Source organism: Falco naumanni, chromosome 4, assembly GCF_017639655.2.
Source record: "Falco naumanni isolate bFalNau1 chromosome 4, bFalNau1.pat, whole genome shotgun sequence".
NCBI classification, from domain to species: Eukaryota; Metazoa; Chordata; class Aves; order Falconiformes; family Falconidae; genus Falco; species Falco naumanni.
In genome coordinates, this window is record NC_054057.1 from 111,848,066 (window position 1) to 111,863,539 (window position 15,474).

The following is a 15,474-nucleotide window of genomic DNA, read 5'->3' on the forward strand; positions in this document are numbered from 1 at the left end:
TAGTGTTTGGCAAAGCAGCAGGACAACTGGTGGAGGAGATAACCTTTCTAACTACAAAAGCTGAATCACAGACAGCTTATCTATCAAAGCTCTCAAACGCATGTAGTAACATCCTACCAGGACAGGCACATTACATTTCATAACCTTTTTCACTGCTTTTATCAGATTTAGTTGACACAGATCTTATAATTATGGCACCTACGCCCATGTTATTTTTGAATAGAAGCAATTGCACCAGTATCAACTAACATGGATAGCATTATACAGAGAGTGAGATACCATATAATAGCGAGGTTTATTCCTGTATTCCCAGAGAAAGGGATAAAAATCATGCCGTAAACAGAACTGACCACATACTGATGAGGGTTATGCAAAGTAAAAGAAAGCTTAAAGAAGCTTGTCTTTTATACACTGTCAGTGCCACTCAAAATGCATATAGACAAGCCTACAGAAATAAATGAAGGCAAGTGACTTGCACCTTAGTACTAGCTGCAAAGCAGATCACACCAATGGGGACTATATTGGAAGCACAGACACACCAAGTAAGAGAACTGCATCTATTACAAAGTACACCTACCCGAACAGCATGCAGGGAAAGCCAAAAATAACAGCTGCTGCCACATCAGAACAGCAAAAGCACTGCATACATGCAAAGCCTGCATAACAGAAACTAAGCAGCCATGCACAAACACTTCCTCTTCCTCCCCCACCACCCCTGCGACAGCAGCAACAAACCTGATATTAAACACTCGCCAGCATCCTGCTCTGCATTCCTGTCACATCAGGAATATAGAAGAGGGAGACTGGTAGCTGCTCCTCCATATATCTGAAGGGTTCCTTCAGTTTACAGCAAGCAATACAAATACTTGACATGACTCTTGCAGAGTTTTCTGTCGCATTTTCTTCCGTTCTTTCACTCTTTTTCTCTAGCTCACCATTTCAGAGCTCACTAGGGACCCCTTGTATTTACCAGGTTTGGTTTTGATACGTTCCTTCTCAAAGACTGAGAAGTCAGAAATAAAAGCAGTCGTTCCTAGGCAAGTCACATTATGTAAACAAGCAAGTGCAGAGCCATAGCTCTGCTGAGCTGCCACACGCAAACTCTGCAAGTCAAGTTCAAATCTAAACCCTGCCCAGCACCAAGACTGAGTGCGACACTGTCAAACGCAAGAGTAAACAAATCAGGCCACAGTTTTCTGTCAATACTAAGTTCTGTGCCTATAAATCCCAGCATCAATACAACTGACGCACATATCTCAAACACATTACAAGCTAATTCCCAGTGGACAGACTAGGGGAATCCAACAGCAGCAAGTGAAGTGCCTGGGTTACAATGCAATGCCCAAACAAGGTCTCCGTCAGATTTTCTGTGGCTGCAGTATCTGCATTTCAACGACAGACGGAAGAAACATACCTTCTCCAGAGCAGGGGCTGCAGATTTCTTATTCCAATGGAAACCACAAGACAGTGTCACCTCCTGCCCCAGTGTGCCAGTCAGAACTTAACAGATCCACAACAACCTTAGCACAGAGAAATCAACTAAAAACTGAAATCTAAAAAGACAAGCCATCAAACCTTTTTACAAACATTTAATGATCCACTGAACATGTCCTGTAAGCAGATGGTCAACAAACAGCTCCAAGCTCGTACCAGCCTCGTCATCTAGCACTAGTCAAGCTCAATAAGGTCACATTTTCAGAGTTTAATAATTTCACCCAAAATGAATAAGCTCCATATGTGGGGGAGGAAAGGAGAGAAGAAACAAATCCGGCAGCTGAGATGGGATGAGAATAGCATGCAACTGCATGATTAAGAAGAAATCACAGTGCTTGTTCAGAAGACTCAATTAGTAGCTTAAGGGTGCAGGTACTACTTCAGCCCGGGCATTTTTTGACCTCTGAGTGTTTGCTATTCTAACCTTGACTTCTCCCTACATGCAACGCAATACAGAGTAACTTGCAAGTCAATTGACTTACACAATGTGCCATAAGAGGGGATCCCAAAGCACATTGATTTCGCTTTCCAGAATATTTTTATAAGAAGGACATGCCCAGTACTTTCATCCTGATGAAGCACACAATGATACTATCCACAAAAGTAGTAGGAAAGAAGCATGGACACTACCGTTCCATTTAATTTTTAAATATATGTAAATATGTATTCTAAAATTATATTTTTATAATAACATATAAAAACACACTATCACACCATTTCACAGTCACAGCGCAGGCTACCCTGAAGAAGAATAAGACCCCGTTCCACCACCAGCCCCATGTTCCTACCACTGCCCTTCCATCAACAAAAACATTTAAGCACCCACAAAGCTGGGGAGAAAAAAAAAAGTCAGTTTGTCTTCAGTTTGATCAGTTTGTAAGTTGGGGAACGCTGATACCCGTCTGCACAAACACCCCAGCTGGCACCAGTGACAATGCAAGAACTTCCTGCTGGTTGCAGTCTATACTGACATGAGCTTAAAGTGACTGTGAAGTTACACATGGAAGGTGAAACAACTGGCGACTGGAAGCAGATCTAGAAACTGTCCCCTTTCTCATCTCAGCAGTGCTCTTTTGCTCACTTGCTTTTTCCTACATATGGAACATGCAAAACTGCCACAAGGTGTCTACTGGATAAACAGCAGAAACTAACCTAGGAAAGACACACACACTGTTCAGAAGAGGGCCCTACCTGCATATCCTACTCTTTCCATCCCTGTGGTCATCAGAGATTCCTATGGTAATGATCAGCTTCCCCCTCAAGGAGCCAAGGATCACTTCCCCCACTCTCCCAAAAGTCCTTATTAGACAGGAAACAAAAGCACTGACATGAAAAGGACACTTCAGATCTGCCTAACAGGCTCTAACCAGGATAGCACAGGCTGTTCATCCAGGCACCTCGAAGCGGTTGTGGTGAAAACGCTGTGGGGGGTATGAAACACTCTCTAATGCTATCACAACAAAAATTAGCATTAGGACAATTCAAAACATTGACAAGAGTTTTACACAGCTGAAACAGCAAGCCAACGTTGGCTTGCTATACACAGAGTTCACAACGTTTTTACAACATACCACTTTCCTTCCAGCTCTGAAAAAAAGTACTTAACCTTAGGTCCGCACTAAACGTAACTCAGCCACAAGAAAAATATTTCTCAATTTTCAAAACAAAGAACCATTACACAGTATTAAGATGTTCCTAACAGATCTATTTAGGGTTACACTGACAACATCTAATAACTGACATATCTAATTCTAAAACACTTCCAACTTCCTGACAGAACTTCTGTAAAAAGGAAATCATTGTCTTAGTTCAGCAGTATGTAACAAGAATACAGTATTTTTCTCCATTGAAAATCTGACCATACGCACAAACGCCAGTGTATCAGCCACAAACTACATTTACACAAACACACCTACCAACTATAGAAATATTACATCAAGAATTAACAGAGACCCAAGCCCGTTCCATTCTGGCACCGTTCAGTGCTTGTCAGCAAAAGCCAATCTTGGAATTCAGCTTTGGAAGCTCTGAATCCCAAATTAAGCCAGATGATCCTGAAGGGAGAAGAAGCAGAGGGAGCAGAAACACAGCAAGACAGGCTGAAACGAGAAAGGCAGCACATACTAAAGCATATTGCTGGAAAGAAAAATGAGGGCCTTGCTGATTCAGAGATTTAAGATGGAGGGACGTGGAGACTGGCACCAATTTAAATTCAGAGTAACCGAAAGCTGAACAGCAGTCAATACCACCTCTCATAATCCAAGTCCGACTTGGAAAACCCAGAGAAGGCTGGTTACAGTTCAGGTCTGCAGACCCACAAGCACGTCTGCCTTCGGGGACTGCCAGGCACCTTCTGGTAGCCACTGGGGTAGCCAGGGGTACCAAAGCCTGCCCACACGCCCTCCTCCGCAGGGGTGGCTGTGCGCTGGCATGCAGGAAGGGCCCCCAACCCCACCAGCTTCCTCACCATGTTGGTTTCATGTTACCACCGTGGTTTGCCGAGTTCCTTCCTGTGCGCAGCTTCTGCAGAAGGGAAGGGCACAAAGGGAAGGGACGCTAGATCCGCTTGCCGGGCCCGGCCCCGGCAGGGCAGCAGGGCCCTGCCCAGGCACCGCGCCGCCCGCGGGGCTGCCCTCGCCGAGCCCAGCTCCCAGAGCTCTCCCCACGCCGGAGGACGCCCTCCCGCCCCAGCTGGGCCCCACACGGGCCTCGCACAGGGGCGCACCCCCGCCTCACCCCCACACCGCAAGCACCGGGACGCGCCGAGCTCCCCCCTTCCCCGCCTCACGGGGCTGCGCCTGGATTCCGCCCCCCTCCGCGGGTCCGTCCCCGGCTCCCCCCCCCGCACGGCGCTCGGTCCCCGCCTCACCCCGACTCTTCACGGGCCGCGGCTGTACCGTACCCCCCCTCTCCGCAGGTCCTCCTCCGCCTCAAGCGGGCCACACCGAGATCTCCCCTCCCCCACTCCCCTCACGGGGCCGCGCCCGGTTCTCCCACCCTCCCTCACGGCAGTGCGCCCAGTCCTCGCTCCCTTCCCTTACGGCAGCGTGCGCAGCCCAACCCTCCCTGCCTCCCGCCCCTCAGCCCTGCCCCGGACCACCGCCCTCTACGGCTCACCGAGGCCAGCCCTGCCTGCCCAGCCGGGGGCTGGCGACACCGAGCCCCCCACGCCGCCGCTCCCTGCTGTTCGAATCAACAACAAGATGGCGGCAGCCGCGGGGGCGGAGCCCCGGTGCTGGCCGTCATAGCAACCGCGCCGTCCAAAGCCCGCCCCTCTGCCTCTTGTGGCAATCCAAAGCCAAACCCCGCCCGCCCGTGGCATCTTGGACATTTTGATAGGCCAAATCAGCCGTCACTCAAGCGCGGAGCCGCCCCGCCCCTTGCTGTGCGCGGACTGCCTCCGGATGGCCGCGCACGTTAGGCACACGTGACGCCCTCCGGTACCCCGCCTCCCCGCGGGCTGCGCCGCCTCATTGGCTACCCGTGGCCGAGGCGCTCGGCCAATGGGCGCGGGCCGCGGGCCTTGCCCGGCCGGGCGGCCGTGAGGCGCGGCCTGTGGGGGTGGCGCTCTGTGCCCCGGGCCGGAAGCGGGCCGCACGCCTCGGCCCGGCGTACCGCGCTCCCCGCGACCACGGGCGAGTGTGGCGGGGCGGCACGGCACGGGGCGGCACAGCCCGCCTGCTGTGGTGCGTCCCTGTGGGCTCAGCCGGCCTAAACCCCGCTTCCCGCGCTGTGGCCTGGCCTCAGACAGCTCTTCGGCTGGGCGGGCTCCTCGGAGCCGCGAGCGGAGCGTGTTCGCGCACCGATCCGGTACAATACAAGGTTTAATTCTCGAACGGTCACAGTTCCTGTGGGCTCAGGGCAAGGGGAGCCCCAGGCAGAGTCACGCAGCTGACCCCTCTTTGTGAAATTTCACAGCAGGCTCCTGCCCTCCCCTTCCTCCCATGTAGCCGCCTACTCCTCACCTTAGTCTCTTCCCTCTTGCCCCGTCAGCGCTCCATTTCCCTGGGAGCTGCCAGGGAGGCGGCCTGCGGTGCGCTCCTTTGAAATTCAAACAACCAGTTTCCCATCTCCCGGTGCTGACCGGTCCTTCAAAGCGCTCCCGCCTGTTCGCCAGGCCCTGCTAACTCTCCTGCGGCAGTTGCGCTTACCTGCTCGCTCGCTAATGGGCTTTTCCTCCCAATTAAGGAGCCAGGCCCCTCTGCTGACCAGCTGCTCCTCCCACCCCTTGTGCCCGAGAGTGCTCAAGCAAGGGAGAGCTCCAGGGGGATGTGGGACACAGGGCAAAAGTGTCTCAGAATTACCCCTGACTGAATTTCCTTGCCTCACATCACATCTGCAGAGGACTGCCCCAGCTGGGTCACGTACAGAGGCAATGGCGATGCTGCCGTGACCCGAGCAGACCCTGCCAAAGCCCTCCACATGTTTTTCGCTGCCTCAACTGCCATTCTGGTCATGGGTCATGCCACCCACCTCCCTGATCGGAGACGCACTAATAACTGCCACAGCAGGACAGCCACCAGCAGGACTGCTTGGCCACCACACTCCCTATGGCAATCACAGCAGTGGGTGCAATCTCTGCTACCATTTATTGGGTCTGTGTTGGTTGGGGCAGCTCAGGGGCTGGCTGCACGCCGTGGGTGGTGGCTTTGGCCATGGAGGAAGGATCCCCTCCTCCTCCCAGGCCTGAGGGCAGCACCAGGTGCTCTGCCTGGCATGGCCCACAGGGAGCTGTGCATCGCAGAGAGCCCCTCACCAAGTAAAGCTACTCAGATCCAGCGCCGTGCCCCAGTCACGCTGTTGAAGAGGTAGTCCCTGCCAGTGCCTGAGACGGGAGGCAGCACTCAGCCATTGCCCCATGGGTGCTGCTCAGGCATCACTGCCCAGCACCCAACTCTCCTGTTCCCCAGACTCCTCTGCTCCAAGGGACACAGCCCGAGGCTGCCAGGGCTGTGTGACAGGGCACTCACGTGGGTCCTGGGCACGGCCATCGAACTGCCCCTGGGGAGAGATGGGAGAGGGTGCTGTCCCTCCTGCACCCCCCATGGGGTACTCACATTTGCCACCGTGGCACACACTTACCAAGCTGCCGGCATGGGGGCAGCCCTGCTCCTCCTCATCCCCCTTCTGCTCTGCTACATCACCAGAGCTGCAGAGAGAAGAGGGGGTGAAGGGAGGGCATGCTGTTGGTGATGGGCTCCTGCCCTCGACCCCAAGGGATGCTGCTGGGAGCGGGTTGCCAGCCAGGCTTTGCACTGCCAGCTGCACCCCGTCGAGCTCTTCATCCACTTACCTGATCGTCCCCTTAACCAGCCCATGTGTCCCCTGGGCACTGAAGGGGATTGTGGCAAGGGCTGTGCTCCCCCAAGCACCACCATCTTTCAGCAGTGCCTGAAAGCAGCAAGCTGGTCTGCCACCACATCTGATTGTTTCCCAACATGCTGGCGTGCACCATTCTTATGCTCAGAGGATGCTGTGCTGGGGGAGCTGCAGCCCTGGAGCCCCTCTTCTGCCAGGGCCACCCACAGGGTCTGAGCTCGAGTCTCCTCCTTTGCCAGCAAGCACTGTGTCCCCAGCCTCACCAATGAACATGGAACCCACTATGCATCACCCTGTTATGGTTACGCCACTGAGGTGGCTGTTAACTTGTTCACAGGCTTGCACACCTCCTCCTCACCATGCAGACGCCCAGCACAGGCTGGGCTGGCTCCAGTGCCTACTCAGGCTCCCCCCTTTGCTGCCTGTCACCCCTCATTCATCCTCCCACGGGTGTGCAGCCTGCTTACCTCCTCCCTGGGAGCTTTCCCTGTCCGATCAGGGTTCCCCTGGTGAGCAGCACTGGCCTCAGCCCTAGTACTGGGACCCAGCCTGGCAGTGAGCTGCAGTGCCAGTGCTGTGCCATCCGACCCTGCCCGCTGCAGAGTTTGTGTCCCAACCCAGCCACTGACATGGCTGTCCCCCAGCCAAATCGCTGTCTCTGCATCCATGGCTCCCGCCAGTGCTGCACCCTTGCTCTGGGGCAGACTCAGCTCTCCAGCACAGCAACCCACGGACCACTGCCAAATGCAGGGTGCATTAAACGCCCGCCTCGCGCTGTGTATCCCTGTCTGCATGTGAGGACACGATGGGATCCTGTACCAACACGCAGAGCTGTCCCTCACTGCCGGTACAACTGTCCTGGCCATGCAGCACCTACCTCTTGCCCAGGAGCAGCTTGCCAGGGTCTCGGTTGCTGCAGAAGGAGCAGAAGGCAGCCATGAGCCCCTGGTCTTACTTGCCATGCTGTGCCGTTCCATGCCATGGGGCCAGGGCTCACCTGCACAGCAGGCTCCGGGCAATGCAGCCCAGGATGGCCAGCAGCAGGGCACCAGAGACTGTCAGCACAGCCACAAACCAGACCGGTGGGTGCCACACTGCCTCTAGCCGTGTGACAACCAGTGGCTCCTTCCACAGCATCTGCAGAGGCAGTGGGTGAGGTGGCACATGAGGGTCGGGCAGTCTGATGGATCCAGGGGCACCATCTGGCCAGTGGGGTCTGCTCACCTTGTGCTGGGTGGTGGTGCTGGGTGGCACTGGGGTGCTCCGGGGTGTGACGTGCACCACCAGTGCCACCACAGTGCTGTGGCGGGGACCACCAGGGCTGCCCCACACCTCCACAAGCAGCACAAAGGTGCGCGGCTCAGCTAGGTCATTGGGGAGGTAGAAGACTGTGTTCGCCTCTAGCCGAAAGCGCCCGTCCTCATTGCCTGAGTGCGAGGGTCAATGAACGAAAGGGTCTGCTCAGTGCGCACACTGCAGCGAGGGGCTGGGTTGTGTTTTGGCTTGGCCACTCCTCACCTCCAGCAATGGTGTACGTCAGCGCCGCGCTGTCAGGGCTGCCCTGGCACGCCAGGCAGGTGACAAGCTGGCGGTCCCCGGACCCGGCTGTGATTCGCAGCTCCTGCACCTCAGGGGTGCACACTGGCACCTGGTCCGGCACAGCCTGCCGGGAGCAGGGGGAGGAGATGTGGCACCCGCAGTGCTTGCACCCACTGCGGTTCACCCGGCAGGCTTGCACACGCACCTGCAGGTGCACAACCACGTTGCACAGGCAGCTCCGCCGCTTTGCTGGGTCCAGGTCATTGTGGGTGTCTGTCAGCCGCACTGTCAGCCTGTAGCTCTTGTGCTGCTGGGAGTTGAGGGGTCCCACCACGCGGATCTCACCTGTGGGGCGGTGCGAGTTGCTGGGCACCCACAGGTGCTTCAGGGTGTGGCGGGGGCTGGGGAAGGGGCTGGGTGCTCACCGGTGCGTGTGTCAATGGAGAAGGGCTGCGCAGGGCTGGGACCCCCATCCAGGCTGTACTCAAGGCTGTCTGGTGGGTAGTCGCGGTCAGTGCCAACCACGTGCCCCACAACACGACCGAAAGCTGCTGTCTCTGGCACGGTGAAGGTGGTACCGTTGGGGCACGCCGGTGTGAATTCGTTGACGGGCGTCACCGTCACAAGCACGGGCACGCGGGCTGCGCGGCACACGGCGGCTCAGCTGTGCCGGCACCACCCTGCAGCCCACACAGGGCTGAGCGTGCTCTCCCCTGAACAGGCTGGGGGACACAGGCACAGCGGCACCACCTCTGGGGCTGGTGCCTCTGGGGCAGCGGGGGACGAACATTTCCTCTGTGATCTGCTGGTTTTGGGTCAGGAAGGGGCTTTTCCCACCTACCCCGTGAGCTTCCCCACTGCACCACCCTGGGCACCCCCCGGGGACATGGGCACTCACTGCTCCGTGGGGGCCGCCCTCCCGCTGTCACCACGATGGTGGCTGTGAACTGAAAGCCCACAGCGGCTGTGGCCTCTGAGTCGTAGTCCAGGGTGGTGTTGACCTGCCAAGGCAGGCTGGGGGGTCAGGCAAAGCCACAGTGCCTCGCAAGGTCAGGGTGTCCCACAAAGCTGCAATGCCAGGGCAACAGGAGGGAACGAGCAGGGGGAACAGGCAGGGTTTGAGGAGCAGAGAGCCCCGGGGAGCTCTAGCCCAGGACCTGGCATGACAGCACATGTCAGAGGGTCCTTACTGTCCCACTGGACTCCTCTGGGTCCAGCCTTGCTGGACACTGCCTGCAGCCCTGCTTACCTGCAGCTGTGGCCCCTCCAGGTGGAAGTGGGAGCGGGAGGAGGGGGGCCCCTCCAGGGCATAGTGCAAATGCCCTTCGGTGCTGGTGGAGTCGGTGCACCTTAGTGTCACCAGAGTGCTGCCGGGGGACACAGTCTCGAGCACCTGGGACCTGCAGTGGGGTAGCCAGCGGCTCAGCTCCTGTCTCTCCTATCCTGGACATGGCAGAGCATCCCCCACACCCCACTCCTCACCCAAACCCTACACAAAGATGGCTGGGATGCAGCTTGGCGCCCACCGGTCCGTCCCCTGCACAGTGACGTTGAGCACGGTGGTGGCGTGGTCGGCGGGGTGCAGCGCATTGTAAGCCTGGATGAGGAGGCGTGCACGGGCCACCTCCAGCTGGCCGGTGCTGCGGATCTCACCCGTCACTGTGGGACAAGGCGCAGCCTCACACTGGGCACAGAGACAGGGATGGAGACAGGGTGGCACTGGGGACCCCCACCACCCTGCTCACCCTCATCAATGGTGAAGAGTGTGGGTGCCGTGGGAGAAAGGATGGTGTAACGGACATTATCACCACTGGCATAGACCTGCGTGACCACCTCCAAGGGGCCAATGCCTGCTGGCACCATCACAGCTTGCTGCTGCTCGCTGTAGGCAAGGCAAGCAGCATGGCATGGCTTGGTGCCATCAGCACCCCCTGCCCTGCCCAGCCCAGCCCCACTCACAGGAAAGTGACACGGGGATGGCGTGATGGCAGCACCTCCACCTTCACTGCCCCGCTGCAGTTGTGCCCATGCCGGTCCATTACCTCAATCTCCAGCCTGAACGTCTGTGGGGCAGCACCAGGGTGGCCATGGGACAGCCCAAAGTGGCACCAGGGGCAGAGACGGGGATGGGGTAGGGATGGAGACAGGGATAAGGATGGGAATGAGGATAGTAGTAAGGACAGGGACAGGAATAGGGAAGGGATGGGAACAGGAAAACAGGCAGAGACAGGAAAGGGTGAGGAGGCAGGGACAAGAACAGGGCTTGGAGCAGGAACAGCAGTGAGAAGAAGGGGCAGACATAGAGATAAGGACAAGCTGGACACCAGAATGGGGACAGGGACAAGACTTGAGATGCAGAAGGGGATGGAGCCAAGGATAGGGACAGGGCTGGAGCACTCCAAGGGCCAGGGCCAGATGGGAGCCCAATGGCAGAAGCAGGATGCAGAGAGCTGCAGGCAGCGCCGCAGAGGGGCTAAGCCCAGGCAGGCTGAGAGCTGGCTGTGACAGCCTGGGGGTGCTGGAGCCCACCTGGGTGTCCTTGCTGGGATCAAAGCCACTGGCAGGTGCAAGCACCAGGCCCTGGCGGGTGAGTGTGAGTGGTGTGTTGTGGTTTCGGAGCCTGTACTGCAGAGACAAGCGGTAGGAGGAGCGTGGGGTTCTGCTGTCCCCAAGGCTACTCCCACTTGCAGGGGCTGTGGGTCCCCGGGCAGCCACTACTCACCATCAGCCCACCAAGTCGCTGTGGCATCACCGCATACAGGGGCATCCAGGGTGCCACATCTGCCGGCACCTGCACCACATCTCCCTCTGCGGCACAGCACGCCCATGGGTGCCCAGTGTCAGCTGGCAGCCACAGCCCCCGCTGCCTTGTGCCCCCCACCTCCTACCTGCACTGGCAAAGGGAGTGTCACAGTGCAGCACCTGCCCCATCGTCACCCGGACAAAGAGCTGCTCTTCCACCTCATCCTCATCAGGACAAGCGGCTCGCAGGGTCAGGGTGTACTGGTTCACTCGGTGGGCATCAAGCTCTGCACCAGCACGCAGTGTCACCTGGCACAGGGACATGCTCAGCAGGGTGCCCGCAGGCTCCTGCCCCACTCCCTGTCCCCCAGCTGCACCTCTGCATGAAATGTGGTGGCGGCCGCGGGGTCAGTGCTGATGGCAACGGGGTTGAAGGGGTGGTTGGGCTCGATGCTGTGCAAGGTGACATTGGGGCTGCCGCTTGCATTACTGCAGGACACGGTCACCTCAGCCACGCGGGTGCCTGGCACTGCGTCCTCACTCACGGCCACTATGCGTGGCAGGTCAGGCAGAGCTAGCAGGAGACCCTGGTCACTGGCCTTGCACCTAGCCAGTGCCCTGACAGCTCCCCCAGCCGTGCCTAGGGAGCTCTGCTCCTGCACCCAGGCACGCACATGGGCACTGGTCTCCCTGCTGGGCGCAGTGGGGCCCAGGGCACCCTGCTCTTACCTGCTGCTCTGACGAAAGTCCCTGCAAAGAGGAGAGCGTCACCAAGGAGAGTGCCACCCCAGCCTGCCAGGCGTGCCCCAGCAATGCCCTGGGGAAGCACCAGAGACATCCCCATGATGCTCCAGAGATGCCTCAGTGGTGCCTGGATATGACCCAGTAATGCCCTGGCAATGCCCCGAGGACACCCCAGTGATGCCCTGAGGACACCCTGGCGATGCCTTGAGGATGCCCCAGGGATGCCCCCTCCCTGCCTAAACCCAGCCAGGCAGCTGCCGGCCCCTCTGCCCACGCCGGGGTCAGCCCCAGGCACGTGGGGGCAACCACGGGGAGCCTGTCCCCCGTCCCCCTCCTCTCAGTCCCCTACTCAGGGTCTAGCTAAGGGTGTCCTGACGCTGTGAGCCTGGAGCACGTACCTGGGGCACGGAGGCTGAGGAGGAGAAGGAGGAGGAAGGTGAGGCGTCCCTGCATGCCCATGGCTTGCTGGCTGTTTGGGACAAGCTGCAGCCCGTTGCCAGGGGTGCTGGGCACCACCCCGGCCCAGCGTCACGCCGGCCGGCTGCGGCTACCAGCCGGGTCCCAGGGCTCGGACACGCCCCGGCCCCGACGCCCCCCGCTCCCCCCGGCTCCCGGCAGCCCCCGGCCGGTGCAGGGCGGGCGCAGCGGTGCTCCGCGGGGCTCCGCTGCCCTGCCACGCCGCCTCGCCACGCGGCACGCTCGGGAACGGGGAAAATTAGCTGGGAGGGAATTTTTGGCCGTGTTCTCCTTCATTTGCAAACCAGAGCCGCTTCTCCCGGAATTCCTATTAAGCGTTATTAGCTCCCAATTAATAGGCGCTGGCGGAGCGCGGCCCCTGTGGCCGGGGTCATCCTTCCCCGCTCCAGCCCTCAGCCCTGTTTCGGCAGCCCGGTGCCCGCCGGTGCCTCGGCCCGGGCCCTGGGACGGCGCTGCCCTCCCTCCTGCCGAGGCTTCCCGGCGCCGGGACCCCCCGGTGCCCGCGGTGCTGCCGGCCGGTGCCCCAAGTCCTGCCCCGTCCAGCGGTGCCCGGTCCCGCCGTGCCCGGGTGGTGCCCGGGTGGTGCCCGGCGCGGGGCCCCGGGGCGGTGGGGCGGGGCGGGGCGGGGCCCGGGTGGCGGTGCCGGTGCCGGTGCGGGCCGGGCTCACGTTACGGCGGCCCCATTGGCTGCGGCGGGGCGGGGCGGTGCCGCCCAGGCAGCGCCGGGAGGCGGCGGGCACGGCCGGGCGCTGCGCCGCGCTCCGCTGCTCCGCCGCCGCCGGCACCGGCGGGACCGGGAGCGGGGCCGGGAGCGGGGCCGGGCCGGGCATGCACAGCGCCCGCCCGGACGCCTGCCCGGGCCAGCTCGGCGCCGACCGGGTGAGTGCCGCCGCGGGCACCGGGAGGGGGACGGGGCAACCCTGCCCGCGTCCCGCCGCGCCGCCGGGGCATTGCCGTGATGTCAGGGCGCTGCCAGTGACATCAGCGCCGTGACATCACGCGCGAGGCCGAGGCGGCGCGGGGGACGTGGGCATCCGGTGGGACGTTGGCGACCGGTGGGGCACGGGCGGCGGTGGGACACGGGCGGCGGTGGGAGCACGGGTGGCCGGGGGCCACGGTGCCCAGCTGTCAGGGTGCCAGGGGCACCGCCACCCCGCAGCTGCCACCCTGCCGCCCACCTGGGCCGCCCCGAGGGGACCGGCGGTGACAGGGTGGCCCAGCGGGCTCCCCAGGGCCTGCCGCACGCCTACCCAGCTCCCCGAGGCCGGGTGTGCCGGTCCCCGGCCAGCGCCGGGATGGGGCGGCTCGGAGGGTGGCGCGTTGCCAGCAGGGCCGGCTGAGGGGGTCCCGGCCAGCGGGGAGGGGGCCGGGGACCGGGCAGGGGACAGCCTGGCCAGCAGCTCCGTCGCCCCGACCGGGGAAACCGGCGTACCAGGCCGGGGCAGCGATCCCTCCCGCTCGCTGGGCTTGCCGCGGCCCCGCGGAAAGGAAAACAGACGTAACACCCTGCTTTTGGGTTCAGACAATGGGAATTCAGGAGCGAGGAGCGGCCCGGCTGCGGGCGCCAGCCGCCCCTTCCAGCGCCCACCCGGCCACGGGCCCCGCTGCTGCAGCCCCCGCGCTCCCCGGCGCTTTGGGGGGCCCCGGGCCTGGCTGCACCCTGACGTCACCCGGGGTGTCCCCGGCTGGAGGGCACGAGTGGGTGGGGTGGCCCTGCCAGCGCGTGGGGGGAGCGCCCCACCCCAGCACTCGTGGGCGCCCTGGGGCTGCGGCTGGCCCTGTGCCACCCAGCGGGGTCCTGCCCATGGGGTGTCCCGGCTGCGCCCCACCGGCACCGGGAGGAATTGAGGGACCAGCGGGGGGGCGGCGGGGTGCCCGGCTCCTACGTGCCGTGGCCCTGTGTCATTTCCCGCAGGCACGACCGGGGCCGGGTGCCTGCTTGCTCACCCGACATGCTGCTGCACGCCGGCCGGCTCCGCGCAGGAGCCGCAGGAAAGTGGGGCCTGGGGCTGCAGGCAAGCCGGGACCTGCGCCCCGCTCCCCGCACCCTGCTGCGTGCCCAGCCCTGCAAGTGAAGCCCCCCCGAGCCAGGGCTGCGGGACACAGGGTGCCAGGGGACTGGGATGTGGGGTCACAGCGCGGGCCGGGGGGGGCAGAGGTGACGGTGCTGACGTACCCTTTCCCCCGCAGTGGTGCTGGCAGGAGGTGGGGGCCACGCCACGGGCACATATGCACAGCACGCGGCAGGCGCCACACCAGCCCGGTGGGGTGGTGGGTCCGGCCCCCCGCCCCCCGTGCCCCCTGCGCCCGGGCTCGGCCGCGGACTCAGCGTGTAGCCTGGAGCCAGGGGGCGAGGAAGAGGAGGGGGGCAGCCCGGCCGCCCGCTCCCCCCCGGCCAGTGAGCGCAGCCTGGAGTTTGACTCGGGGTACTCGGAAGCGTCGGGGGGCACGTGGCGGGAGGAAGAGGTGCCCGTGCGGCGCCGGCACCCGCTGCCCTGCCAGCGGGCACACCGGCTCTCCGCTGGCCCCGCTGCCCCGCCACCTGCCCCCACCCGCCGCGCCCGCCCCAAATCCACCTCAGACGCCTGCCTGGAGCAGTGGCGGGTGCTGGAACCAGCTGACACGCAGGACTGGACTGTGGCGCTGCTGTCGCAGAGCCGGAACCGGCAGCCCCTGGTGCTGGGCGACAACTGCTTCGCCGACCTGGTGGAGAACTGGATGGACCTGCCCGAGGTGGGTGCCGAACCCCGGCGCCGAACCCCTGCCGAGCCCTCCCGCCGGCTGGCCAAGCCCCCCGCCTTCCTGCTCAGCCTCTCGGGCAACGTGCGCCGCAAGCTGGCCAACATGGCCCGGCCGCGGGGGGCTGAGGGTGCCCGGCCAGGGGGACGCGAACCCACCAAGCGTTTCTCCTGCCCCCTGGGGCTGGGGGGGCAGCCCAAGGGCGCCTGCTTTCACCAGTCCCACAGCAACATCGCCCAGCTGGCCACGGACTTCCACCGCTTCACCGCCCTCATGAACAGCCGCAGCCGCCAGCCCATCATCTGCAACGACGTTATCGGCTACATTTAGCCCTGCCCGCTGCTGCCCGCACCCTCCTCCGCTGTAAATAAACCCTGGTTTTGTACGGTACGGGCGCAGCGACGTTTATCAAGGCAGGGG

General features: G+C 61.5%; 3 protein-coding genes across 13 annotated transcripts in view; 1 reads left to right on the top strand and 2 right to left on the bottom strand.

Moving 5' to 3' along the window:
• Positions 1 to 4,723, bottom strand: part of IP6K1 (inositol hexakisphosphate kinase 1) — a 39,192-nt gene extending 34,469 nt beyond the window's left edge. For 6 of the 11 annotated variants that reach the window (XM_040590022.1, XM_040590020.1, XM_040590028.1 and 3 more), the window contains exons 1-2: positions 4,612 to 4,723; positions 3,962 to 4,017 (exon numbers count right to left, since the gene is read on the bottom strand). The gene's annotated coding sequence lies outside the window, so the exon portion shown is untranslated. The other 5 variants (XM_040590014.1, XM_040590011.1, XM_040590017.1 and 2 more) reach the window with 5 other exon arrangements.
• A 1,341-nt stretch (positions 4,724 to 6,064) lies between these two features.
• Positions 6,065 to 11,938, bottom strand: CDHR4 (cadherin related family member 4). Its single transcript, XM_040590522.1, has 19 exons — positions 11,824 to 11,938; positions 11,472 to 11,668; positions 11,241 to 11,403; positions 11,075 to 11,160; positions 10,882 to 10,977; positions 10,312 to 10,415; positions 10,098 to 10,234; positions 9,846 to 10,011; positions 9,602 to 9,752; positions 9,251 to 9,353; positions 8,778 to 8,993; positions 8,558 to 8,697; positions 8,332 to 8,476; positions 8,038 to 8,240; positions 7,811 to 7,950; positions 7,691 to 7,726; positions 6,577 to 6,643; positions 6,465 to 6,495; positions 6,065 to 6,319 (listed from the first exon to the last, which is right to left on the bottom strand). The coding sequence occupies exons 1-19, from the start codon at positions 11,936 to 11,938 to the stop codon at positions 6,264 to 6,266; spliced, it is 2,352 nt and encodes a 783-aa protein (XP_040446456.1). The 3' UTR covers positions 6,065 to 6,263.
• Positions 11,939 to 13,046: 1,108 nt separating this feature from the next.
• On the top strand, positions 13,047 to 15,444 carry INKA1 (inka box actin regulator 1). Its single transcript, XM_040591823.1, has 2 exons — positions 13,047 to 13,194; positions 14,506 to 15,444. The coding sequence occupies exons 1-2, from the start codon at positions 13,144 to 13,146 to the stop codon at positions 15,382 to 15,384; spliced, it is 930 nt and encodes a 309-aa protein (XP_040447757.1). The 5' UTR covers positions 13,047 to 13,143; the 3' UTR covers positions 15,385 to 15,444.
• Positions 15,445 to 15,474: the final 30 nt, after the last annotated feature.

What these genes read in the sequence shown, in the direction of transcription:
- CDHR4 (XM_040590522.1), bottom strand. Translation starts at nt 11,938, where the DNA reads ATGGGGATGTCTCTGGTGCTTCCCCAGGGCATTGCTGGGGCACGCCTG. An exon ending in GACTTTCGTCAGAGCAGCAG is followed by an intron (nt 11,669 to 11,823) that starts GTAAGAGCAGGG and finishes GTCTCCTGCTAG; the next exon opens with CTCTGCCTGACCTGCCACGC. An exon ending in CTCCATTGACACACGCACCG is followed by an intron (nt 8,698 to 8,777) that starts GTGAGCACCCAG and finishes ACCGCCCCACAG; the next exon opens with GTGAGATCCGCGTGGTGGGA.
- INKA1 (XM_040591823.1), top strand. Translation starts at nt 13,144, where the DNA reads ATGCACAGCGCCCGCCCGGACGCCTGCCCGGGCCAGCTCGGCGCCGAC. An exon ending in GCCAGCTCGGCGCCGACCGG is followed by an intron (nt 13,195 to 14,505) that starts GTGAGTGCCGCC and finishes TTTCCCCCGCAG; the next exon opens with TGGTGCTGGCAGGAGGTGGG.